Genomic DNA, 26,435 nt, shown 5'->3' with positions numbered 1-26,435 from the left:
CTGCCATATGAAATCCAATACGCTCTGAATTGCTCTTTCCCTAAGAATACAATCTAGTAGGTGCAGTGCTTTCAGCCCTCAAGAGGATGTTGATAGATAATTGTTTTAAATATTAGTTCATTCAACAGTTACTTTACAAATGTACAATGGAGAAGAAATCAGTGTTCATCTTATGTTAATATTATGGGTGCAATTAGATACTGCGAGTTAACTGAATTTTCTGCCTCTGAAGTCTGTCCTGAATGTCAAGGCCATTCCCATTAGTCCAATGTATTCTTTAAGCAGTAACGTAGGGTTTTATAGTTCACTCTAAGGAGTTTACCTGAAATCACTAATACTGTATATTCACCCTCATACCAGTACTGGCCAGAAGAACTCCCATTGAAGTCAACCTCCCAGCACATCTGCACAAGGGTCAGCCACAATCTGGCTCGGTATTTCTTAATTTTTTCCTCAAAACGTTTCTTCTCAATTCTGCTAGATCTTTTGTGCTATTAACGCTCCATAATTAATCATCTCCTACCTTTTGAAGTAATTGTAAAGCACCTAAATACAGATATTAGGCTCCAATTTCTACTGTCTTTTGCTCTGTGTAGTCTTATCCTCTAGCCCTTGACCCTTTATGAAACCATTGTGATTTGGAAGCACTTTACACTCCCTTAACATGTGTTAAGTGACCAACACAAGATGCAAGACAGTTGCGAATCTGGCTCCTTGTGTGTTTGAAGAAAATGATAATAAATGACCTGAGCACAAGAACACACGCCCCAATCTATACAGGCGATTAAGCACGTGCTTAAACTTTGCTAGTGAGTTGTCCCATTGACTTCAAGTTAAGCATTTGCTCAAGTGCTTTATTAGATCAGGGGCTTCCTGGAGCAAAAAGGCACAGTACTATGCAATGGAAATATCTACTTTTGGGATGAAAAAGTCACAAAAATTCAAAGGCTCCACACAAAAATAATGAAAATGTTTAAAATCGTTAATTAGAGACTGTCATAAATGTACCTATGTATTTTTCAAAGATTTTAGGTCTCCCATATACAATTATTTCCTAAGATAATGGAAGCATAGGAGTTTATTGTGTTGTACATTCTTTTGTATTTCTTATTTTAAAAATGAAAGTGACAAGTCTACGTTAACTGGAGTAAGATTGGGCCCAAATCCAGAGGTTCTGACTCAAGCAACCCATCCCACTGAAGTCAATTCAGATAAAGGTAAAATCCAGGCCAAGTCACAATATTATAAGCATGTTGTAAGATTTCAATACAGCTACACCAATTTACACAATGGGCTCAGTCCTGCAAGGTACTGAGCACCCTGAGCTCAGTCTGGTTTCACTAGGAGGTGTGGGTGCTCAGCACCTTGTGTGATCGACCTCTGAAGTTTTAGACCAAATCTGATAATAAACATTTCTAAATGAAGCAAACGGCCCAGATCCATAGATAAGCTATGATACAGCATTAGACACAAGCTCTCAGTAAAGGACATAATTATTTTTTTTTGCAACAGCATTTATTTGTTAAAACTTGCAATCCATAGAAATACAATAAATTTAACATGTACACAAAACTTTGGTTCAATGAAATATTTAACATCTAAAACATCTGAGGAATGAAAGGCACAGGACCAGGCACTCAAATGCACTGAATCACCAAAAGTGCTGTTTGCACTGCTATGACAGAAGAGAGAAATTCGGAGGGTGTGGTGAGAAGGTGAAACTAGAGGAGGGATGGGGGGAAATAACAGTTACCAAGTACTGCCAAGTCAATACAGGCTTTTGCTTCTTTCACTTATAGACGTGACATTCTTTATAAAAAGTGCCAGAGCTCTTTCATAATAGACGATGGATCATTTCTTAGAAATGAACTGAAAGAGAATGAAAGGGACACAAGGGAGAGCTGGTAGCAGGTTGGATTTCAGTCAACCTCTGTTGACCCACAAGGTCTTAAGAACTCATTCCCTCTTTCGTGGAACCATTTGTTTGAAACTGTGGAACAAAGAGATAAATTAGTTAGAACTGTACATGTTACCTTCAACGCTTGGTTTCTAGGGATGAAATATTGTTTGGATTAACAAAATGAGGTGCTTGAACTGAATGGTTGTGTTCCTCCTTCTCCTACACAAGAGCTAAAGAGACTCAGGGGAGGGGTGCAAGGTACTTTTCCAATTCCCCAATTCTGGGGCCAGTCTTAACTTACAGTAATGGTGGCAACATTCCCCTTTGCATTATTCTGCCAATTTGGGATCACCCGACAGTGCAGGGTGCTCTGATAATTCTCCCTCTGCAATGCCCTTTATGCTGGAGTGGGAGAATGGGTGGTGTAGACCTCTGTGCAGCCCGGTGTATTCCCACAAATATTCTCAGCTAATGAATCCACCTTCTATATTCCAGCACAAAGCAGCTGGATAGAGGATTGAGGATGTGGTCTTTTGTTCACAGGCTGTGGAAGTGAACATCTGAGGCCCAAAGGCAGAATTCACTTTCCATTGGCCTGACAACATCAGAATCTATTTACTTCCAGAACCTGTTGTAAAACTGTCTATTTTGAATACGTGGTACTGAAAAAGATATTCCAGTGCAAGGTTAGAATTAGCTGGGGGGGACACACATGCCAATTGCTTTACTTAAGGTGATCTGAAAGTAACCTGTTCCTAAGTACATTGCAGAAAAAGCTCTTCTCTTTGGGTTCCATTTGATCTTTTCTTAATTGTGTTATTTCTCGTAAGTGCTCTGGAAGTGTCCGTGCAGTAGAAATTGTTCAGATACTATTTAGTCAAAACTACATTGTCACTTTCCAGGTCACCAGTTCACCTAACAAGTCCACCTTCTATATTCCAGGCAGAGTATGTCACCTGGGGATATGACCACAAAGGGACCTCTGTAATCACTTAGGTCCCTATCCTGCAAACACTTATTCACATGTTTAACTTTTAAGCAGGTAAGTAGTCACACCGACCTCAGTGGGACTACCTGCACATTTGAAGTTAAGTCCATCTATATGTTTTCATAGGATCAGTGCCTTGAACACCAACCATCCTTGATTTTGATGGCATCTGGATCTAGAGATGTACCATATTGAAGCAGCAGCCTTATAAGTGTTCTCAACATGAAAAAAAAAAGACATTCACAACATTGACCAGAGAATGCAATAACTGGGTGTAACGTGTGATTTTTATTTGATGCAACACTGGTGGGTTGATGGATATTTATGACTGAAAATGGCCAAAGTGAAAATGGCAATGCCAAAGCTACAGAATCCTTCTGAAGGAAGTTCAAATAATATTATCTTTTCACTGAAAGGGGAATGTATTAGCTTGAAGTTTTTGTTACTAAAGGCAAGTAGAGGACAATGACTTACCCCATTTGCACCCGACTAATACTGGGCAAGCTGCATGCCTTGTTCGATAATCACCCTCGCCACTTTTGAAAAGATTGTACCAAAACACTGCTGTCCCCTGGAAATGGACGTCTGGATTAAACAAAGTTCAACGCAACTATCCAGAATGTGCGTATGTGAGAGAGGGTATGCGAGGAAGTAAAAACACCAAATATCCGGCTCTTAGGAACTTCAAGCTTGTGGGTTACTGCTGACAGTATATCAAAATTAAATAATTTAAAACTCCAACCCTTCATTTATCTCACCTTTCTCTTTGCTCTTCTGAGCTTCACATCTGTTCAATAAAAAGCCTCTCATTCCATCCCGGCCATAGTGCAACTCTGGGTTTATGGGACTGTCTATATCTTTATTTAAATTGATCCAAGGTTTCCTCGTTTTTATTCCTATGTCAGGAGCTACAACTTTGCATAGGAGAGCCACAGCTGCTGTGCTAATTCACTTGGGCAGCCAAGTTCTTAGCTCATACTCATGCATATAAATTGATTGGGACTCTTTTTCAGTCAGAGGGAACTAGGGACAGGGACCAGGGAGTCCTGAAAGGAGAAAACCTAGGGGGGGAAGCTCAAGATGAGGCTGCTTTTTGTTCTTATTTAAGATAACAAAGGAAAACCCTAAGGAACGGCATCTAGTATGGGTGTACTGGATCTGGAGCAGGTAGTAATCTTACCTCCATGCAATTCCTTTCCTATTAAAACCTGCCCCTTGTAGAAATTGTTCAGACTGTGTACAGACTGCCATTCTACATCCACCCAGAACCAGGTTTCGTTGCTTTCTATAATGGCAATATGCAGGCCCATAATCTAGTGCAGCCCTAAATAAGTCACTACTACCACTCGTATGATATAAGTGTACGATAGCAATGTTTTCACTAACTTTAGTGTGCATGTGGGGAAAGAGGAGAGGGAGTATATACAAATAAAGCAGTTGTTACCTTTTGGGGCCAAATTGCAGCCCCGAAATCTGGGAAAACTGTAGCACCTCCAGCTTCTACATCGCTCATCTGGGAAAATAAGTTAACAAAGTCACCATAACACAAATATTTTATGATTCAATGTCAGAACATGCAAATCGCAACCACTGAACCGTTATAAAAGTCCCCAAAGCACCAGTGGTAACAAAAGTTATAAATCATGTAGTGTATAAACAGACAATTAATTACATGGAGGATGCTGAATTTGAAGTGTAAACAGAACACACAAAACTTGTGTGACAATCAGGGTCCAGACACCCCAAAGGGAGAAGAAGGAGTCTGAACCCCAAAGAATGAGCAGTTGTTGTATACAATGTTGTTTTATATAACAAAATATGCCAATTAAGGTTTTTATGAAAGCTTAGAATGTTCTGAACTTGATGGTCATTATGAAATATGTATACAGGGTATGGTTATGAATCTATGTACAATAATATGCCCCTGACTATGGATATGATTTTGTTATGGTAAAATTAAGCAAAATTCACAGAACAGTCTTGGCAGAAAAGACAAAGTCAGCGTATGGTCACAGCAGAGCTGAAGCCAAAGTCTGGGGATGACAGCCTGAGCCCCGCCATCCGGGGTTGAAGTCAAAAGTCATGGAGATGTGTTAAAGTCACAGAATCCGTGACCAAATCATATCCTTGTTCATGACGAGTACTACAATTTCATGTATACCTCTCAAGCTAGTTGTTTTTACATAAAACTAACTTCAAGTACCCATCCATTGTCCAACCAGGCAAAGATAAGGGTGGACCATTAGAGGTAATGAGAAAACACTGAAACAACTTGAAACTGAAAAGAAAACCCCCGTCCTGCCAAACTGAAAAAGGAGGGAATTTCCCTCATCATAAATGAACACAATTTGAGGACACATCTACACTTAAAACGCTACAGCTTGCACCACTGTAGCATTTTAATGATGATACTCTATCCCAATGGAAAGAGCTCTCCTGTCAGAGTAGTTAATCCATCTCCCCGAGAAGTGGTAGCTATGTCGGTGAGAGAGGTTCTCCAACATGACGCCACCTATACAGGGGTTAAGTTGATATAACTATGGCCCTCAGGCATGTGGATTATTCACATCCCTGAGCATTGTAGTTCTCCTGGTATAGGTCTGTAGTGTAGACCAGACCTGAGAGAAAGCAAGCCTACTCCTGCAAACCCTGTTAAAAGGAAAAGAGTTTGAAGTGAAAGGATCCAGAACTGAGGGACAGTCTTGAAGGCCTGGGGTTGTTTGTGAATGCTGGATTCCCCCCTTAGGGATAGGGGGCATGCTGGGAAACTGAGCAAAGGCAATAGGCAGTTGTATTAGAAAAGGGATTTTTATCAGATGTATAAAGATCTGAGGGTGGGTCTTTATGTTTATTTTCTGTGTAACTTGTATGTGTTTGTCTTCCTTACTATTTCATCTTTGAATCTGTGGTTTTTCTATTACATAAATGTTTTATTTCCCCCCCCAAACAGGTTGTGCAAACTGCATGGCGTATGTCTCCGAAAGTTAGCTGGTAACGGGGAGCAGGTTTCACTCCTTCAGGGGTGATGAACTACAGGGGAAGAGTCTTAGCCCTGGTCTATACTGGGTGGGGAGGAGAGGATCGACCTAAGATACACAACTGCAGCTATGTGAATAGCGTAGCTGAAGTTGGCGTATCTTAGGTCGACTTACCTGGCCGTGAGGATTGCAGCGAGTTGACCGCTGCCGCTCCCCCGTAGACTCCGCTTCCACCTCTCGCGAGCTGGAGCTCCACAGTCGATGGGGAGCACGTTCAGGGATCAATTTATCCGAGTCTAGATGAGATGTGATAAATGGATCCCCGATAGATCAATCTCTACCTGCCGATCTGCCGGGTAGTGAAGACCTGCCCTTAGTTCTGGTAGTTAAGAACTTGGAGTGGATGGATTTGGGGACTCAGAATGGGAAGGGTTGCTGAGAGTGAGTAGGCTGGTGGTAGGCAGGGTGAGACCATTATGCTTGTAGGCTTGTTATTGGTGTCAGGGCTTTGAGCTACAGCAGCATAGCAGTAAGGCACCTGAAGTTATAAGGCAGGAAAGTGAGAGAACCCCTTACTGGTCTGGGTGATCCTCAGAATGTCTCAGCTTGGTCCACCCTTTAAGGCGCTTAAAAGTAGCCAAAGATTTTTGTTCACTTCACATGTATATGTTATACAGAGAGATAAGGTAGGTGAGGCAATATATTTTATTGGACCAACTGCTGTTGGTGAGAGAGACAAGTTTTTGAGCCACACAGAGCTCTTCTTCAGGTCTAGGAAAGGTACTGTGAGCGTCACAGTTAAACCCAAGGTGGAACAGATAGTTTAGCATAAGTTGTTAGCACATGTTGTAAGGGAGCATACAAGATAGAGTGGCCTGTTAATACCTCTGCAATCATAGGACAAAAAGAGGGCATTAGTGCATTTCAGGTTGTTGTAATAAGCCATAAACTCAGTGTCTCTATTTAGTCCATCTGTTCAGGCTCATCTTTTGAAAGGTTGTGCGGGTTTCCTTTGAGGATGAAGACTGATATGTCAGAAACGTCTCTATGTATTTCCATTGATTTCAGCGGGCTTTAGATCAGGCCCCCAGTGAAGACATATAAAACTGGGTTTGACTTCAAAGAGAGCAGAATCAACAGTCAAACCACTACTGCCATCAATGGGAGCAAGATTGGCTCTTGTGTTCTGTAAACATTACTACCCCAAATACCATCACACTTTCTCATTTTGATTTGGTCATTATTATTACTTTGGTGTCCAGCGTGGTACTTACAGTAAAAGGGCATAGGATGCCATTGGCATTAGGGGTCAATTCCCTCTCTCCCCAATCTAGAAAGCATAGTGCATGCAGCTTTGCAAATTAAAAACCTACATTTCAGCCACAAAACAATCTTTTATAATAGGCACCTAGGACACACTGCCATGCTGTACATGTCCTATAATAAGGGAAATTTGCTGTTGTACATGTAGAACTGACAATGTATTTCATTGTTACTATTTTAAATCTCAGTCAAGGCTGGTCAGAAAATGTGAAAAGCCCAATATAAGCTATGGCCACTGAAATTTCATCCTAACAGACTCATTTGGGACCACTGTTTCACACAACTGTTTCATTGTTTCAGTCAACTTGTTGCTGGTTGTTTTTATAAGCTGCACTTGACATTTGAAATATCAGCTCATTCAAAACATTTTGCAAATGGGGTGACACCTACCCTGTATCACCCACAAACTATACTATATAACAGGACTGAAGACCCAAACTATTGAGATAATTATCAGATAACCTCTATGTCACTGTCAGAATAAAACTACCATGAAAACACAGCCAGGGCAATATACAGCTTGGAATCTACTTGCACAACTCCCATTCATTTCAGTGGGGATGAGTCAGGGAAATCTAGTGTATGTGGCCCTTAGATTCCATGCTGGAAATGCCCCATAGTAACGTTTTCAGTACTTGCACTTGTAGCAGAGTTTCTTAACTGAAGTAGCATTCTTAACATGAAGTAGTCATGTCTCCATTTGCAAAGGCAATAACTACACTACAGTATACTAGCTTTGAGTGGAGAGTTACAAAGGGGAAACTGCCAGAAGATCCACAACATCAAGTGCTATCAGACACCGGTGAAAAAGATGGAAGTCCCCTTGACAAACATCCGATGGCTAGAATGCTGAGTGAAAGGTTATGTTTGAAGTCACTCAGCCTCTTTCAAAGTTTGACTTTGAGTCAAATTCTCTTCTTGCACCTGTGTGAATACAGTGAAGCAAATGGATTTGTTCCAGTGTAAACAAGAGAAACATTTAGTCTCTATTCAATTATGTTTTCCACATCGGGGTTAAGCGATCCTGAACAGTGATAGCAGTAGATGGTGTGAGAACAGGAAATACCCACTTTCAGATGCTATAGCTTTTTAGTGAGTCTGTACTATAGCTTGTGCAACTGGTTATTTGTAAAAGTGATGCTTCAGAAAGCGTCACTTGAAACGCACAGGATTATCATACTTACATAGTTTAAAAAAGTGGCCACACGATTTCCAGTCCCTAAACGCTTGAAAGCATCAGGTTCATCTTTCTATAAAATTAAATGAGAATCAACTGCAAACTTCAAGAACACAAACAACAAGGACACAGAGGTACTTACATAGTTAAGAAACGTTGCTAGCCTATTTCCTTCCGTTTTGAGTGTGCTGTCAAAGGGTCGCTGTAATAGATAACAACTTTAACCCAAGTTCCAAACAGGCTCACACTAATGTTACATGCGTGTAGCTCTCTGCAGAAACAATTCCAGTAGTTTGACACAAAATGTGGACACTTTAGATGGAGTGGCATATAAAGGCATTACATCTTGCAGCCAAACTACGTTTTGCAATAGCATGCAATGTGCACGCTGGGAAAGCATACGTAGAATTGAATCGATGCAGATCTTCAGCAATCAGAAGCGTCTGAATGGAAATATTAGGACAGAGCACAAACATTCTGCAAATAAACATTATAACCCTTATGAAATTTTCAGTGTGGATGGCAGCTGTATTGGTATTACTGGGCCTGTTCCAAAGCCCACCGAGGTCAATGGAAAGATCCCCATTCACTTCGGCAGGCTTTCTATCAGACCCCTAGTTTTCCTAAATGTCTGATGCAGCAGCAACAGTGCAGGTCTAACCAATTGTTCCCACATATAACCAGGGGTGGCTCTAGGCATCAGCACGCCAAGCGCATGCTTGGCGCAGCAAGACACTGGGGGCGCTCTGCCGGGCGCCGCGAGGGCGGCAGGCAGGCTGCCTTCGGTGGCTTGCCTGTGGAGGGTCTGCTGGTCCTGTGGCTTTGGCGGACCTCCCTCAGATGCAAGCTGCCTTCGGCGGACCTCCCGCAGGCGCAGGCTGCCTTCAGCGGCTTGCCTGCAGAGGGTACGCCAAAGCCACAGGCCAGCGGACCCTCCGCAGGCAAGCTGCCGAAGGCAGCCTGCCTGCTGTGCTTGGGGCGGCAAAATGCCTAGAGCCGCCCCTGCATGTAACATACTCTCTCTCTCTGAGAAACGGAGCCGAGTATTTTTAGCTAGCTGTAACAGGGGGTAACAGCAATAATGACAGCAGCAAGACACCACCAACCGTCTGGGATTAATAAATGGAACAAGAATCCCAATTTATCATTAATCCCCAGAAAATGCTTGGGGGCCTCATTCATTGTTGTTCAGGATCACATACTAAAGTCAGTTTAGGAGTGGCATCAATCACCTCCCATCACCGATACAAGCTACAATTTATTTTAACGTCTCAAGTGCCAAAAGCAATAAAGAACTTCAGCCAGGAGATGTTAAGATGCATTGTTGTGAAGGAACAAACAAGAAAATCCTGAAGATTAGACAGATAATGGAGGAAATATGGATTAAGAAACACCCCACTCAAAAATATAAACTATTTCAAATCAATTTTGGATGCAAGAATACGTCTGTCCTGAAATGGGTTCACAAAAGGCACTGTGATTTAAAACATACACAATCAACTTGAAACCAACAATTCATAAAAAAATGTTTAGAATATGGACCATCACAGGCTTGTAGCGTTTCTGCCAAATGCAGCCTACGTGAAGATTTTGGAGTTTAGGTTCCTAAAAACAGGTCTGAAAGTTTTGAGTGATTGACATTAGTGCTCAAAGTGGGACATACTGTACAAAATTCTGTGAGGAAACAAAGAGCTGCAAACTTGCGTGGAGATTGCAAAATATGGGAATCTGCAATGCACCTGGAGCGGAGAGAACCAGTCCAAACCCACACTGAGTCTAATTGTTGCCTTGCCTTAACTCTGGCAGCAATTACTAGCTGAATTCCAAGTGCAGCTCCTTCCTAAGTGCCTAATCCAATAGTAGAGTAAAGCTTATGCTGGCCAATTTGATGGCTAATTTGCGTTCTTTATTGAGAGTCTATCAACCTCCTTTAGTTCAAAGTCTTTAAAGAGAACAGATTCACAGACTCTAGGACTGGAAGGGACCTTGAGAGGTCATCGAGTCCAGTCCCCTGCCCTCATGGCAGGACCAAATACTGTCTAGACCATCCCTGATAGACATTTATCTAACCTACTCTTAAATATCTCCAGAGATGGAGATTCCACAACCTCCCTAGGCAATTTATTCCAGTGTTTAACTACCCTGACAGTTAGGAACTTTTTCCTAATGTCCAACCTAAATCTCCCTTGCTGCAGTTTAAGCCCATTGCTTCTTGTTCTATCATTAGAGGCTAAGGTGAACAAGTTTTCTCCCTCCTCCTGATGACACCCTTTTAGATACCTGAAAACTGCTATCATGTCCCCTCTCAGTCTTCTCTTTTCCAAACTAAATAAACCAAATTCTTTCAGCCTTCCTTCATAGGTCATGTTCTCAAGACCTTTAATCATTCTTGTTGCTCTTCTCTGGACCCTCTCCAATTTCTCCACATCTTTCTTGAAATGCGGTGCCCAGAACTGGACACAATACTCCAGTTGAGGCCTAACCAGCGCAGAGTAGAGCAGAATGTATTTGCATCAAGAGATTACACAGACTCCAAGTTAACAGGAAAGTGATGTTCAGTAAAGCTAACAAGCCAAAACTTGCTTATGAGCAGTAAAAGTCTGGTAATGAACATGAGCTGTCAGTGTTCAAGTTTTGTTTTAATGCTGATGAAGGCCCCGATCCTGTATTCAGAAACATTAACGTGGAACTATGTGCTCATAAAATCAGTGGGTCCCTGATGGGTGCAGGGAGTCCATGACAATGGTCCAAACGTAGGACCAGAATCTGAATTCGGATTTAACTGTAACAAGCTAACAAAATATTGGTTTAAACCAAGCAGTTATAAAGAGAATATATCCTAAAAGGACAGTAACCCATAGCTCCCCAGTAGGGTTGGCATGGTCACTGACTGTGTTTAGGTGGCACTCGTGGACTCCTACTGTCTCTTTCTGCCTGGTACTCAGAGGCCCAATCCTGCAAGGTTCCAAGTACCTCCTGCAAGCTGTTAAATACCCAAGCGAACAGGAGCAGAGGTCACTAGCCACCTCGCATGGTCAGGCCCTAGGTTAATATTAGAATCGTTTTTCATGAAAACAAATATTACATCATCTCTCAAAATGAACCTTATTTTAAAGTACTATTTGCATTTAGCATTAATATAGAATGAACTTGACACCGTGATCTTACCCTTGAGAAATCAAAATGTGGTTCATACTGTCCTCCCATTCCATAATTAGCAACCTAGGGTGTGGGGGGAAACAAACACATTTAATTGCAAATTAGATAGTTGAGAGGACAAATATTTTCTTCTTGAAGGCAAAGACCTAAACCACATCCACACATGGAGAGGAAGTGGCTCTTAACAGGACTGCATTTCACTCTTATGTTGTCACATGTTATGTTTAGTCCACTCTTTTTCTATGCCAAAATAAACACAAGAATATATAAATAAATACAAAGTAAGAGGGAAAATGTTTTATTACATTGAAGGGATGTTTAATTAATTGAACGTGGTCACTATAATCGTCTTCTCTTGCTGGATAATTCAGAAACTATTTTAAAATATTAAGCAGAAACTATTTTTTTTTAAATCAAGCTGGAAGTGCTGGTCCTTTGGCAATGTTCTGTTAGAATGTTCGACTATTATAGCAAGAGGCTAACAAATGAAAGAATAGAAACAATGATTTTTCACATGCTTGTCCACCACCTCTTTCCACTTCAATATAATACATATAATCCACTGGCCAGGGTGTATTATGTGCTCCTCTATGTGCCTGATCCACAGAGGTTGTGAGTCTGTTAAAGCTCCAGCTAGAGAGCCTGGTTTTAGAGGGTGCATTACATACGCATGGCCAGTTTCATGCATGGACCTGTAGAGGGACAGGGAGTACCAAAAGTGGGCTTAAACCACCCTTTGCCTCCTGACACTATTTAGTGCAGCTTCAGGGCTGTCCTATACTCTACTCAGCTGCCACAGCCGCTAAGTGGCTACCTGGCACCTGAAAATAGCCAGAAAGCAGAAGTGCTCCAGCCATGCTCTGACACTCCTCCAAAACGGCAGTCTACAAGGGGGATGTAAAGCTGTTCTGGCGGCTCTGTGCCACTTATGGAACCCCTGACTGCAGGGCTATTCCCTAGGAACAAGATGCAGACAATCATCAGAATAGTGCAAAAGGGCTGGAGCAGGGTTCACAGACTTCATATCCTTCTCTAGAGGGTCCTAAAGGCAACAGCAATAAGGACGTTATTTTCCTCCCAGCCAGGAATCTTCATTTAAAGACTTTTTATTTTTGCCAAATCTTGGATCCCCTCCCAATTCTTTAAATCATTGGTTCCCAAACTAGGGGGGTAGCTTGTTCAAAGTAAGCCCCTGGTGGGCCAGGCTGGTTTGTTTATCTGCCACTTCCGCAGGTTTGGCTGATCGCAGCTCCCAGTGGCCGCAGTTTGCGGTTCTTGGCCAATGGGAGCTGCTGGAAGCGGCGCAGGCCGAGGGATGTGCTGGCCACCACTTCCTGCAGCCCCCATTGGCCTAGAGCAGCGAATCGCAACTAGTGGGAGCTGCAATTAGCTGACCCTGCGGATGCAACAGGTAAACAAACCAGCCTGACCCACCAGGGGCTTACCCTGAACAAGCCACGCCCCTAGTTTGGGAACCACTGCTTTAAATGGACCTACACGGCTGCCAAACTAAGAAAAAGAATCCTCCCTTGGGGTGGGGCTGCTGCACCTCCCTCTAAATGGCAGTACTGGCTAGTGGACTGCCAGTAATCAGATTCTCTGGCTCCACGTGTTATTCCTTGGCTGCCCTCTATCCTTCCATCTTTGCTATCCGCAGGGAGAACAAACTGCTCCATTGCACGGCTCTGTAGCAGGAAGTGGAATGTCTATGCTGACACTCTTCATGGGGTCCCTGCCCCCCCACACCATGGGAATGTGCTGGTTCTGTGTTGCTTAGGTCTTCTGACACCTGCTGAGTGAGATGGTTGGGAAAATATCCCCTTCCTACACTCACTTTCACGTAAGACTAAATCCTGACCCACCCGACTGACTGGTGCACGTGGAAGCTGCTTACAGAACATTGCGGTGTTAACCCAGGTAAGAAATATCAGAACCAACCTGCAATAGTTCAGCTGTTTTTACTGTTAATCCCGTGATATGCTGCATTCGGTGATTCACTCTGGCAACAACAGGGTCATCGTGTTCCTCCAACCATGAACTGGGTACAGAGGTGAGGGGAAAAGAGCAAAAAATAAATGAGAAATCCAATACTCAGAACAGCCCTACGTCATTATTTTACCTCAACCACCTTGTCTCTAATATCTTGGGACCGACCTGGCTCCCACTACGCTGCATACTCCTTCACTCTGCCAGACACAGCTTTACCATATGTGACTCTATACCAGAACCTTTGGTGGTTCCTGAAAGGTTTTGCCACCTGCAAAGTACTTCAAATTTAGTTTCGTTCACAGACAGCAGAGACAGGTGTGAAAGCTTTGGTTTTGGTTTTTGCACAGTTTTGCAAGACTTTTACTAATAAAAACTGCAAAAAGTGGGTGTTCGCTCTCGAAACTAGAAGGTGAGAACACAGCAAAGAACAAAGAACTTCCAGGCATAGCAAAGGGCCATTGACATTTTTATCCACTCGCTTAAGCCAAAACTTTCTTATTTTAGGCCTCAGTGTCTGAGGTGCTGGCCGCTTGCTGGCACCATTTATTTGCTGAAAAGTGTGACAGAGCATATAAGCAAAAACAGGCAAAGGCAATAACTTTTGAAAAGCTGGAGCAACGCCAGCTTATGTGGCGTAAGCAAATCAGCAGCAAAAGTGCTCCGTTATATAAAATCTTGATAGGTGAAAAAGGTGAGTGATTTGCAGCTTTTCAAGATCTACAGTGATTTCAAAGATTCTGATAGGTATTTATGGTGCATCCAGAACCACTGGGGCAGTTGTGGAGTCAGCTGTACGAAGGAACCAGCTACAGCTCTTGTGTTCATCTAAAAAAAAACAAACAACAACCCACAAACTAGGGAGAATGCAGTTTTGCAGGCTTCTGATGCTGATGAAGTTGGTTTGTTTTGAAAAATGTTACTCTCATATGCACTGGCAAAAAGGACCGAAGAGACTGCAACTAGGAGTACAGACAATAAAGAGAAGCACATGGATTTTTTTGGGCCAGTGCAACTCATCACCATCAGCTGAGCTGTACTGACCTGCCTGCTATGCAAACCTTTGTTGTGTTAAGCACAAAAACATGTCTGCTGTTCCTGAAATGTGCAGTTATTCTGCCAACCGCTAGATAACAGGAACCCATTCTACTCACTAGTTTAAAAAAAAAAAAAAAAAAGTGCCTTCTGTTAAAACCTGTCCTGCAACCACAGACTGCCCTGTCCATCAGATATCCCTGCCCAAGATGACACAAGATGGAGACATCACTGTGACTCCCTCCTCCCCTTACCAAATCACTATATTCTGTTTTTAGCACGACTCAGTTTTTGATCTCAGCCTTTAATTAAAACTTCCAGGGAACATTTCCACCTTGAGATTTAGCACTGGAAATCTAGGTGCACGTTTCTGGTTGTCTAGGTGCAAAGTCAGATTGATTTTGGGATTTCAAAAAAGACTTTCCCCTTAGAAGATGCTGTGTGACAGTGTTGCATGACACTGGATACTCTCTATATAGGTCTGATTTTCCTGAATGAGAAAAATGAAAACACAGCCACCAAAGGAGGCAGAAAACATCATGCAGGGAAGTAGGGTAGAGGTAATAGTCAGAAGACTAGGAGGTTGAAAATGTGCATTACACAGTTGAAACGTAACACAACCAGCCTTTAAGCCTGAGGAAACCCAGTGTCCTGGCCCTCCTGATATTGGGGGAAGGCAAAGGGAAATAACAAACGTCCTTTTCCTTGAGAAGATGAACTTAACATGTGAACTGATGCAATAGAGAGAAGCAACTGGGCTCGCAGGACCTGACATAAAGCCCACTGAAGTCAATGGAAATCTTGCCTTGAAATGCTGGAAGATTTTCCTGCCCTTCCCCATCACGTTTACAATCTACTGGCTTACTCCGGCAGCAAGCAGCCTTAGCGTAGCACAGATTAGTGCCTAGCACTCATCCAGAAACTGAGGAGATGCTCTGCAGGAGCTTGACGAGAGAGGGGCAGGAGATAAGACTGATTAACCTTAAAAAGGAAATATAATATGCTTCCCTTTAGAAACAGATGACAGAGGATTACAGCCCCACCTTGAACCTGGAGAAGGTATTAAGGCCAGGTCTACACTACACACTTACTTCAATATGACTACATTGCTCAGGGGTGTGAAAAATCCATACCCCTGAGCGACACAGCTATCCAGACCGCAAGTCCCTGTGTAGGCAGTGCTATGTCGGTGGGAGAGCTTCTTCTGTCGACATAGCTACCACCTCTTACGGAGGTGGAGTTATTAAGCTCTCCTGTTGGCTTAGAGCGTCTTCACCAGAAGTGCTACAGCAGCACAGCTGCAAATTTCTAGTGTAGACAGGGTGACCAGATAGCAAATGTGAAAAATTGGACAGAGAGTGGGGGATAATAGGAGCCTATATAAGAAAAAGACCCAAAAATCATGACTGTTCCTATAAAATCGGGACATCTGGTCACCCTAAGTGTAGGCCCTCAAACTTGATGCAGTAGACTGAAGGCAATGGAGGGATGTAAAACGGGTGTTGACGTGGTTACATTGTATAGTCTCTAAACCTCTCTATTCACCATTAGAAGTTTTTCTAAAAAGATATGCTCTAGTTCAGGGGTTCTCAAACTTCATTGCAACACCACTCACTTCTGACAACAAAAATTACTACACGACCCCAGAAGGGGGGACCGAAGCCTGCGCCTGCCCAAGCCCCTCTGCCCTAGGTGGGGAGGGGGTAGAGGTGGGGTTAAAGCCCAAGCACTTCAGCCCCAGGCAAGGGACCTATAACTTGAGCCCTGTCTCCCAGGGTTGAAGTCCTTGGGCTTTGGCGGAGCTTGGACTTTGCCTTCGGCTTCGGCCCTGGGCCCCAGCAAGTCTAAGCCAGCCCTGGTGATCGCATTATAATGGGATCATGACCCACAGTTTGAGAACAGCTGCTCTAGTTCAACTACAGGTATTGGACTTAAAGCAGTAATTCATTCAGGGAAGGTCTATAGCCTGGCTTATGCAAAATATCAGACCAGATGATCACATGGACCCTTTTGACCTTAAAAACTATATTAATCTATGAAGGTTCAACCTCTCTAGAGATATAACTGTTATAACAATTTTCAACATCAGCAAGGTGGTGTGAGACTTTATGTGCAAAGTATTAGAATACTGCTTGATATTCCAAATTGTATATTTTGAGTTTTGTTTGAAAACCATTAGGTACAAGTCTTCTTGTTGCCAAAAAGGAAAGGGACAAAAATATTTGTGTTTTTAGATCAGTAAAGCTGGACAGACGCTCCACACAAAAAAATCCTGCCTATTAAATTTCTATTATATTACTCTAAACTGTATATTAACGTAAGGATTCATAAATCCTTAAGTTCAGAACTAAAGTAAAGTATTTTTAGAGTTAATATTAGTGTTATTGCTATTCAAAGTAATAGAGGCTCTTGTCTATATAAGTCTCATAAAGCACCTAACGCACCAGAATTTGCACACATTCAACCTCCAGAATACAAAAATAAAAGGCATTAATTAAAGGCCGTAAAACTCATTGCCTAATATTAGATGTAGTATAAAACACAGTACACGCGATCTAATCAGACAGATCCCATTCTTCATCCTTCACTGTCAACGAAAGCAGGCAGAGAACGGAAGAATGTTAAGAAGAGCATGTGGACTAGTGACAGCTACAGCACTGCCTTCAGGTTGAGTGGAGCTGGAAGACAAAACAGCAGGATGCAAGCTCTTTCACAGTCATCTTACCTTTTTGACACCCTGTAGTTGGCCACTGTGAGGACACCTGTTTTGGGGTCACGTACCGTGGCTCGTGCCAACTGTGCCAAAAGAAATGCCAGGGATAAAATTATCAAAGAATAAATAGTTTAAAAAAAATCTCTGTTTCAAAATTCTACCAATTGTCTACTTCCCTCCCCAACTCCCAGACTCTGAATTCCTGGGTTAGATATATTTCTGGGTGAAATTCTTAGCTCCAATCTGGTGCTTATTCTGATTTCAGACTAGAACAGTCTATGATGCAATGTGTATCGGATATAGCAGTCGTCCTCCTGATTAGAATCTGGCTCAGGGGCTGCATAAACCATGATATCCGTTAAAGCTATAATTTGATGTTGCTTGACAAATAGGTTTGGAAAGTAGTGTTGTGGCTTGGGTCAATATCAGCAAAAAGGTACAACAGAAAATTAATGACCCATGAAGTCTGCATCCTTACTGACAAGAGAAGAAAGAAAGTTAACTCTTGGATATTCTATGGATTCAGCCTGACTATTTGAAAGGTGGGCTGAGGTAGATCATAGGAATTGTATTCAGTATTCTCAAGGAGCAGGAGAGAAAAACAATGACTTTGTTATGAAGTAGGTTAGGCATTACAGTACAGGCAACTGAGGAATTCATGAGATCCAGCTCACTGACATCACAAGGGAGCATGCTCATCTGAGCAAGAAAGTCCTCAACCTGTGTACTTGATGGATATTGCCTCAATGGAAGTGCACAGGCTCATTTCCAGCTCTTATTTTTCTTAGTGTTGGGTTTACCAGGCACAAGCGCTGGGAACAAGATTATTGGGCTGGGGATGTATCTGCTGCTGGATCAGGTGAGAATGTTCAGTGCTGTGGCCTAGCAGAATGAACACTGAACTCCTGAGTTCTAATCACAGCTCTAACATGGTCTTATTGTGTGACCTTGGGCAAGTCACTTCACTTCACTGTGCCTCAGTTTCTCTATCTGTAAGATGCATAATTTTTGCTTACACTACAAGGATGCTGTTGGGATGAACAAGTTACATACTTTGAAGATGAAGAGTGCCAAACCCACTTACTTACATGTCACCCCCTATTCAATCACAATCTTTCTACACGTTTGTATCTTTTTCCAATGCATAATCACATTTTCCTTCATATTTCCCCAAATGTGTCATCTTCCTGTTTCCCTTCCAATCTGCTTGTTAGGATTCTTGTCTCTACCCACAGCTCTTGGCACAACTTCCCCCATAATTCTGACTAATTTGGTGTTTTGTTCCAGAATCCTGCTCCATAATTCACAGCAGGAAAGTCAGGCTGACAATGTTTTTCTTTATTTGGACAATGAAGTGTTGCTTTCTGTAATATAATTTAGCTTGCCAAACTCCTCATTACCCTCTATTTCCTTTGGGTTCCCCATATGGTTTCTTTCTATGGTCACCAGTTGACTTGAACAGGAAGAGAAGCTAAAATATGCCTGGCTACAAACTTATTAATTGGTATCTCATTTGTGTGGTGCTAGAATACTCCATTTCTCTGTTAAAGCTTGTCTTCTTGACTTTAACTGTGTATTCAGCTCGTAGTAGATCTGACTACAACATATGATTAATAATAGCAGATTAAAAACAAAACAAAAACACCCTAGATTTCATTCCTAAACGAATATACAAACAATGTGTACAATATATGGTTTCTGGGCTTTATAGCATCTTTATTAAAATTCTACTCTACTACAAATTCCATTCTTTCCTATTTAACAGCACAACAGCTTTTCTTTTCATGCAGAAGTCTCAGTTCACTTTCAGTTTTCTCTCTCTCCAGCCCCGTCCCAGGCTGCTTCTTCAGTATTTCAACAGCACAGCTTTTCCTAGAATCCAGGATGACTGTGCATTATAAGTCTGAGTTCAGTAAGGCTCTATGGATTCCTCTTTATGATGCACCTTTGTCTAATCTGGTACATCTGTATTATGAAGAAGCCATTATTAAAATTTATGATTACATTCTATATGCTTCCATGCTACACTGTCCCAGTGCAATCCAGGCCTGTAAAATTAACAGTTTTATTGATGCTTCCAGTGGTTCACAGCTGATAGTTAGGAACAGATTCATTTAGTTTAGAAGGCAATTTTAACATTTGACTAAAAAAAAAGACTGTATTTTACAAACTGAGCATGAAAAACACCTGGTCACTCTGAACAGCTATCCCCTCTCAAAACACGCATGCTGCTTTTCTTCAAAGACAAAGTCTTGGAACATTTAAACCTGTGGATAATGTTTGGAAAGGGGAGGAGAGATTTCTTGAGGAGATATTTTAGAATATTAGGGATAACATGGGAGCTCCCACAACCTTTCCAAATCCAAGACAGTAACACACTAGCTCACGGAGCTCTGCCTGTAAAACTTAAATGATTACTGAATAAAGTTTCCTGGCTGAAATTACTTTTATTTTATTTAGGAATTATCCCATCATAAAGTTATATTTTCCACCATTCTGGGCATAACACCATGGGTTTCAAAGTAAGTCCAGCAGTTAGGTCTGAGACAGATGCTGACAAATTAAGTTTGTGAACAACTATGCAGGAATATTTATAAATTCATCTAAAACGATTACATTTACCTACATACACTGGGCCTGATCCTGATCTCACATATACTGGTGAGGAATCGGGAGTAATTTCACTGAAGTTAATGGAGCTACACTGATGTAAAATTGGTGAGAGACCCGGAGGTGATTTCATAGATGAAATCCTGAATAGTAAACACACTAAATTAAGTCAATTGTTAATTATTTTCTTATTATATTTATAGCCCATTTGCTTTGCCAGACTAGAAAAAGCTTCCAGTGATAGAGGCTAGTTTGAATTTTTGTTTTATCTGAAGCTTTTGAAGTCCCAAGGACAGTTTACAGCATGATGTCATGGTGAAGCATCAGGAAAAAGATTTAAGTTAATGGAGGTGTGAGTCTTCAAAAAGAAATAACATTTTCTGCCAAAGCACTTGGCTGATAAACACAGAAATCTAGCTTCAGAAACTTACTGAGTTTAAGTATAAATATAATTCATGTTCCTAAAAAGTATCGATTTCTCACTCCATTTCCAATTATCTCTTAAAATATTTCATTCAGAAATACATGCAGAAAGGTTATCCTGACTGGTATTTTAATCACATAGTTTATAGCAATAGCTAGAAGAAACGATTAACATGAATCATTATGTAACAACCCATATAAATGCTTTTAATTTTAGTGTCTTGCCAGACTTTGCAAAGCAGAGTGAATCAAGTTTAACATCTATAATTGGTCTTGAGCTGCCATTATTTTCCCTTTTGCAGTTTAGCAAGTAAAGGAAGACAATTGCAGCACTAGAAGGCTAAAGAAATGTTAGGTGCATATTAGCTGTACAATACAGTATATCATCGTTTATGATATACAGTGTCACTATAACTTAAAAGAGTCTGGGTAAAAAGGTACCATACCAAGGTTTGAGCCCCTGGCACTTCATCTGATATTCACCTAAGAGCAGAGAAGGGGGTGCTGAAGAACCAAGCCCTCCTCTTCCCAGCTATCCAGGTAGAAATTAGAGATCCTAAAGCATCTTTGGAAATGAAGTAGGTCAAGCCCTCACCTTGACCAATACTCTTCTTTCATAACAGGTTCCAGCATTCAGGACTGTAGGCTGTTGTTGAGCACACAAAAGCATGCTCTATTTGTTATATTTTATGCAATGCAATAATTCTGTACCAAATGACTTCAGAAGAACACTGCAGCTCCATTCTTCAATGGAAAAACAGCCTAGATCAGACTGAGATCCTGGTTAACATACTTTGTTTTAGGGTGGAATGCATTGCTTTTACAACAACAACAATCAAACAAACCCAGTAAAAATATACCTCCAAAGAAACAAAAGAGGAAGCATTTAACAACCGAAGCAACGTTATTTCTCTGATTCTTGCTTGATATGCTCTAGAGTAAAATCCTCAAAAGCATCATATTCAAAAGTGATTTAGGAGCCTAAGTCTCCATTGAAAATTAATGGGACTTAGGCTCCTTATGAGTCATTTCTGAAAAAGAAACTTAGGCTCTGCAACACTGAGCAAAGCAATGCCTAAAAACCTTTACAAATCTGGGCCTTAGGCCCCTAAGTCACTGAGGTTGCTTTTGAAAGTTTTACCCTTAAGTTCATCGCACATAGCTGAGTTGCACTGTATAGTCCAGGATGTGAAATTAGACATTTTGAATCCACTTGCTCAGTCTTCCTTGTTAGAGATAAAGTGCTGAAACAGCAAGCACTGGTGAGATGGAAACAGTAGAAGAGGGGATACTTACTTTTGGTTTAGCCAGCTCCTTAATTTTCTCTATTTCTTCATCAGACAGGACATCATAGTATCGGACAATATGGGGACTGTCCCATTCATCTTCTTCCTTAAAGGGAGCTATGAGCAGATGGGGATTTCTGTTTCCATCGTGGTACCTGCAGAACAGCCTCTTCTGTCGCCGAGGTGTCTGAAATATAAGTCCCCAAACACACACACATTTGTTTTCTTTAAATGTATAAGACCAAAACCAAAGTGTCCTCTATACCGTGTTACCCAAGATATTGGGAAACTGAATGTCCACACTATCTGGCCTAGAAAATTTAAAGGTCCAGATTGTTACTTTACAATCTTCTGTGAGTAAAGAGTAGTGAATAGTCTTTTCTCTCCTATGTTACCAAGTAACAGCTGTGACATTCTACCCTCTATAAATCATAATAAATTACAGGTTATGGAAACCAAATGACAAACCAAGTAGCCAACTGGCTAGAGTTCTGTATTTTATATGTAAGGCTTTGCAGCAAGACTGCTGAAACAAAGAAAAGAAAGGTTTCAGAGTAGCAGCCATGTTAGTCTGTATCCACAAAAAGAACAGGAGTACTTGTGGCACCTCAGAGACTAACAAATTTATTTAAGCATAAGCTTTTGTGAGCTATAGCTCACTTTATCGGATGCACAGAATGGAACATATAGTGAGGAGATATATATACATACAGAGAACATGAAAAGGTGGGAGTTACCCTACAAACTCTAAAAGGCTAATTAATTAAGATGAGCTGTTATCAGCAGGAGAAAAAAAAACTTTTGTAGTGATAATCAAGATAGCCAATTTCAGACAGTTTGACAAGAAGGTGTGAGGATACTTAACATGGGGAAACAGATTCAATGTGTGTAATGGTTCAGCCATTCCCAGTCTCTATTTAAGCCTAAATTGATGGTATCTAGTTTGCATATTAATCCAAGTTGAACAGTTTCTCATTGGAGTCTGTTTTTGAGGCTTTTCTCTTGCAAAATTGTCACCTTTAAGCCTATTACTCAGTGACCAGAGAGGTTGAAGTGTTCTCCTACTGGTTTTTGAATATTATGATTCTTGATGTCTGATTTGAGTCCATTTATTCTTTTGAGTAGAGATTGTCCAGTTTGGCCAATGTACATGGCAGAGCAGCACTGCTGGCACATGATGGCATATATCACATTGGTAGATGTGCAGGTGAACAAACCCTGATAGCGTGGCTGATGTGATTACGTCCTATGATGGTGTCCTTTGCATAGATATGTGGACAGAGTTGGCATCGGGCTTTGTTGCAAGGATAGGTTCCTGGGTTAGTGTTTTTGTTCTGAGGTGTTGCTGGTGAGTATTTGCTTCAGGTTGGGGGACTGTCTGTAAGCGAGGACAGGTCTGTCTCCCAAGATCTGTGAGAGTGAGGGATCGTCTTTCAGGATAGGTTGTAGATCTTTGGTGATGTGCTGGAGAGGTTTTAGTTGAGGGCTGAAGGTGACAGCTAGTGGCGTTCTGTTATTAACCTCTCTAGCACATCATCAAAAGCCCACGAAAGCTTAGGCTCAAATGAATTTGTTAGTCTGTAAAGTGCCGCAAGTACTCCTGTTCTTTCTAAAGAAAAGAAAAGCCCAGAAGACCCCAAAGCAGTGTCTAATCTAGGAATTACAGCCACGTTTGAAGACAGGGATCAGAGACTGCTCCCCTTCTGCCCTCTATAATGGTGATTAAAATGGTTGCCCCATAGAAACAACTGATTTCAACAGTAGTTAGCGCATGATACACCCTTGATAGGAAAAAGCTTCTAGCACACCCAGCTACAATGAGTGTTCAGAATGGTTGACCGGACACACTGGAAGGACAATTATCTGCAACACCCCGTGAACGAGCAGCGGAGAGCACTTTTTTCTATGTAGGTTTATATTATGACTTCCAAACACTTAGTTGTTAAACACCTGGAAGTTCCAGTGTGGACTTAATTAAGAAACATGCTTTCAACTCTTCCAAGTGCAATATCTAAATGACTCCGCATTAGGAAGAACCTAAGCCCTGCACCAGTGAGCCTACTTATACATACAGAAACCCAGCTCAGTCAGAAAGGGCTGTTGCTACTTAAGGGGGACAAGAAACCACAGCCTACAGGCTTCCTATGTACAGCAGAAGCAGAGTCATCAAAACTATGTTCCTTTCACCATCTACCGGCAGAGAACAGTAAACATCTGGGCTAGTCTATAGGAGAATGATGGGGATAGGGAAAGAGGAGAATTTTTTAAAAACTGATACTATGCAGATTGCTTAAATAATAAATTTTAAAAAGAACAATGACTTCCATTTACTCAGGGGCCAACATGAGATGGAATAGCTAGAAAGTTAATGGATTCTGTTTCTATACAGAGGCCACCATTAAGAGGTCAACATTCACCAGCAGATACCACTTAGGGATAATCACAGAGTTCCCACTATTCTGAATCCCTAATGCAGAGTTAGAGAAACTCCAATAATATCATGGTAAAGAGATTCCAGTGAGTCACCTAAATTCTACCACAGCCACTGTGGCTGATTCAATTTACCTACTGCGTCTTTCCCCTCACAGGCAGACATTTTCTATTCCTTTATTAATTTTCCCCCAGAATATTTCTGAATAGAAAGGGATAACTTTTGAAAACAGATCCCTTGCTGATGGCACAGTTACATACTTGCTGGGGCAGTGGCATCTGGCAGAGAGCATGTGTTCTGGAAAGTAGCTTCAGAAGGGAACACTACAAATCAAACTGCAAACTTTACTACAAGCCATAGGAACTACCAGGATACAGCCCTTGGCAGTCTATACAGTAACATGTACTGTAGGAAGAACGTCCCAAGTCAGCACGTTGTACTTCTCTCACCATTTTCACACCTTCGCCTCTGCAGAGAGCCTCATAGGTATCACGCTCTGGCAGGTAGTCAGCAGGTCTCTCATAAACCCCACCTTGTACTGCCGATTCTGTTATAGCTGACGTCTTATTTAGTAGCTTTGCCACTCTCTCTTTCTCCAGCAACTTCTCAAAATATCGCAGGTTGTTGCCTGCCCTCTCGTGAGCAGAATCTTGATTGGGGGGGAATGAAAAGAAAAAAAAATAATGGAATTCATTCATCCTAACTCAGTAACCTAGTCAGAGAAAGCCTTGAGCCCATCAACACTGCACCAGCAATCTTGCCTGTGCCAGCCTCCCCCAGATATAGATTGCTTTAGAACAGAGGCGCAAACATACACAGTGAGCTCCCATCTCTGAAATCCATGAGAACCAAAAGCCAGATTGGCTGCATAAATCGGAGGGAGAGCTCAAGGTGTTTCTTCACCCTTTTTGTCCTCCTGCAGAGGTGGCTGTAATCCTTTTAATTTTATTTGTATGTTTTTATTTAAAATATAAACACAACAAAACCAATATATAAGTATACACACAATATGGAAGTAGCATATAAATAAAAGAATCCATCATTCATTACTTGCAGAACCTGAAGAACCACACCCCCACCAAACCCTGAACCCATAAGAAGTCATTCAAGGCATCAATTATTAAAGTAACTAAATAGATAAATAAGTGAGAATATGACCTATAAATATCAGGGACTAAAATCAACTAAACTGCAAAAGGATGCAAAAGTTTCATGTGTGACGAGGCCAGCTCATATTTTTTTTCCAACCATTTCTATTAAACAGACTCATTTTTTCCATTAATGCAGTAGTAGAGAGCTCACTAAGCCAGTCTGTGTATGAGGGAGGAATTGCAATTTACCATTTTCTTAAAATAACTCTTTTGCCCTGTAGCAGAGTGGATCTCTGCTCCGGCCCTGAAGGGGTTAAAAACAGCCCAGGAAAGGGGCTGGGGCAAGCAGCCTTTTGAGCTGGGCTGATTGGGGAAGTGGCTGCAGCTGGGGCCACGCCCCAAACTGAGCCACAGGCCCTTATAAAAGGGCAGAGAAGCCAGGAGCCCGAGAGACTCTCTCTGCGTTCAGAGGGAGAAGGGCCTGGTTGCTGAGACAAGGTACCTAGGGTGAAGCAGGGCTGGGGAAGGCATCGGAGCCAGGGAGCTCCTGCCTGGAGAGCCCCAGGCTGTGGCCTAGCAGTAGGCTAGGGGGTACTGGGGTTGCAGGGTGCAACCCAGGAGTAGGCCAAGGCAGCAGGCCCAAACCGCTTTGCCGATGATGAGAGGCTAACACTGCAGTCTGCCCCAGGGCATGGGGCTAGCTAATGACTGGGCAGTTGCCAAGATCCTGAGGGAAAGTGGGGAGGGGGGGGGTTCCCTGGGGAGGGGGAACCCCTACGAGACAAGGGGTTACTGCCAGGGGGCAGCACCCCATGAAAAAGGGGCACCGGGGTCCAGGGAGGGACACAGGGCCAGAAGGCGGATCACCGGCCTGCAGAGGGCGCTCCGAGCTGCGTATTTGAGCTAATTCCCTGAAGCAACCAGCAGGAGGCGCCGCGGGGGTGAGTTTGCCCGGTTACATGCCCATTAGAATAGTTACTGCAATCCATTTCTTAATGTTAACTGGTAATACCAACTCATCCAGCACCCCTAAAATACACAAGCTTGGAGAAGGAAAGATAGTGACATTAAAGATTCTGAGAGCGCACTGAACGTGGTGGTCCAGACCACATGCATTGTTTGACAGGTATAGGATATATGAAAGGTTGGCATGTAGCTGTTTGAATCTCCAATGTGTGCTGTACATTGCAATCCAGCTTTAAACTAATGTTCTGGAGTCCAGTTGTACCTGTTCTGGATGAATCACAAGGAAGAAGAACCTGAACTATCTTTCACATTAAGCCAGATATCCTCCTAGGTTTCTGTTGAAATGGTAAGGCTAAATTCTTTTTCCCA

The 26,435-nt window shown here is 42.0% G+C and overlaps 1 protein-coding gene across 4 annotated transcripts in view; it reads right to left on the bottom strand.

Moving 5' to 3' along the window:
• Positions 1-1,520: 1,520 nt before the first annotated feature.
• Positions 1,521-26,435, bottom strand: part of P4HA2 (prolyl 4-hydroxylase subunit alpha 2) — a 50,993-nt gene continuing 26,078 nt past the window's right edge. For 3 of the 4 annotated variants that reach the window (XM_032769173.2, XM_032769171.2, XM_075068126.1), the window contains 9 exons: positions 24,459-24,658; positions 21,589-21,765; positions 17,272-17,342; positions 13,464-13,563; positions 11,535-11,588; positions 8,374-8,439; positions 4,333-4,401; positions 3,363-3,459; positions 1,521-1,990 (listed from right to left, as the gene is read on the bottom strand). In XM_032769173.2, the coding sequence (XP_032625064.1) occupies positions 1,920-1,990; positions 3,363-3,459; positions 4,333-4,401; positions 8,374-8,439; positions 11,535-11,588; positions 13,464-13,563; positions 17,272-17,342; positions 21,589-21,765; positions 24,459-24,658 (905 nt within the window). In that variant the 3' untranslated portion in view covers positions 1,521-1,919. Of the gene's footprint in view, positions 1,991-3,362; positions 3,460-4,332; positions 4,402-8,373; positions 8,440-8,508; positions 8,569-11,534; positions 11,589-13,463; positions 13,564-17,271; positions 17,343-21,588; positions 21,766-24,458; positions 24,659-26,435 lie in introns of all 4 variants that reach the window. The other variant, XM_032769172.2, reaches the window with a different exon arrangement.

Source organism: Chelonoidis abingdonii, chromosome 7, assembly GCF_003597395.2.
Source record: "Chelonoidis abingdonii isolate Lonesome George chromosome 7, CheloAbing_2.0, whole genome shotgun sequence".
Taxonomy (NCBI): Eukaryota; Metazoa; Chordata; order Testudines; family Testudinidae; genus Chelonoidis; species Chelonoidis abingdonii.
This window is presented reverse-complemented; position numbering and strand designations above follow the sequence as displayed.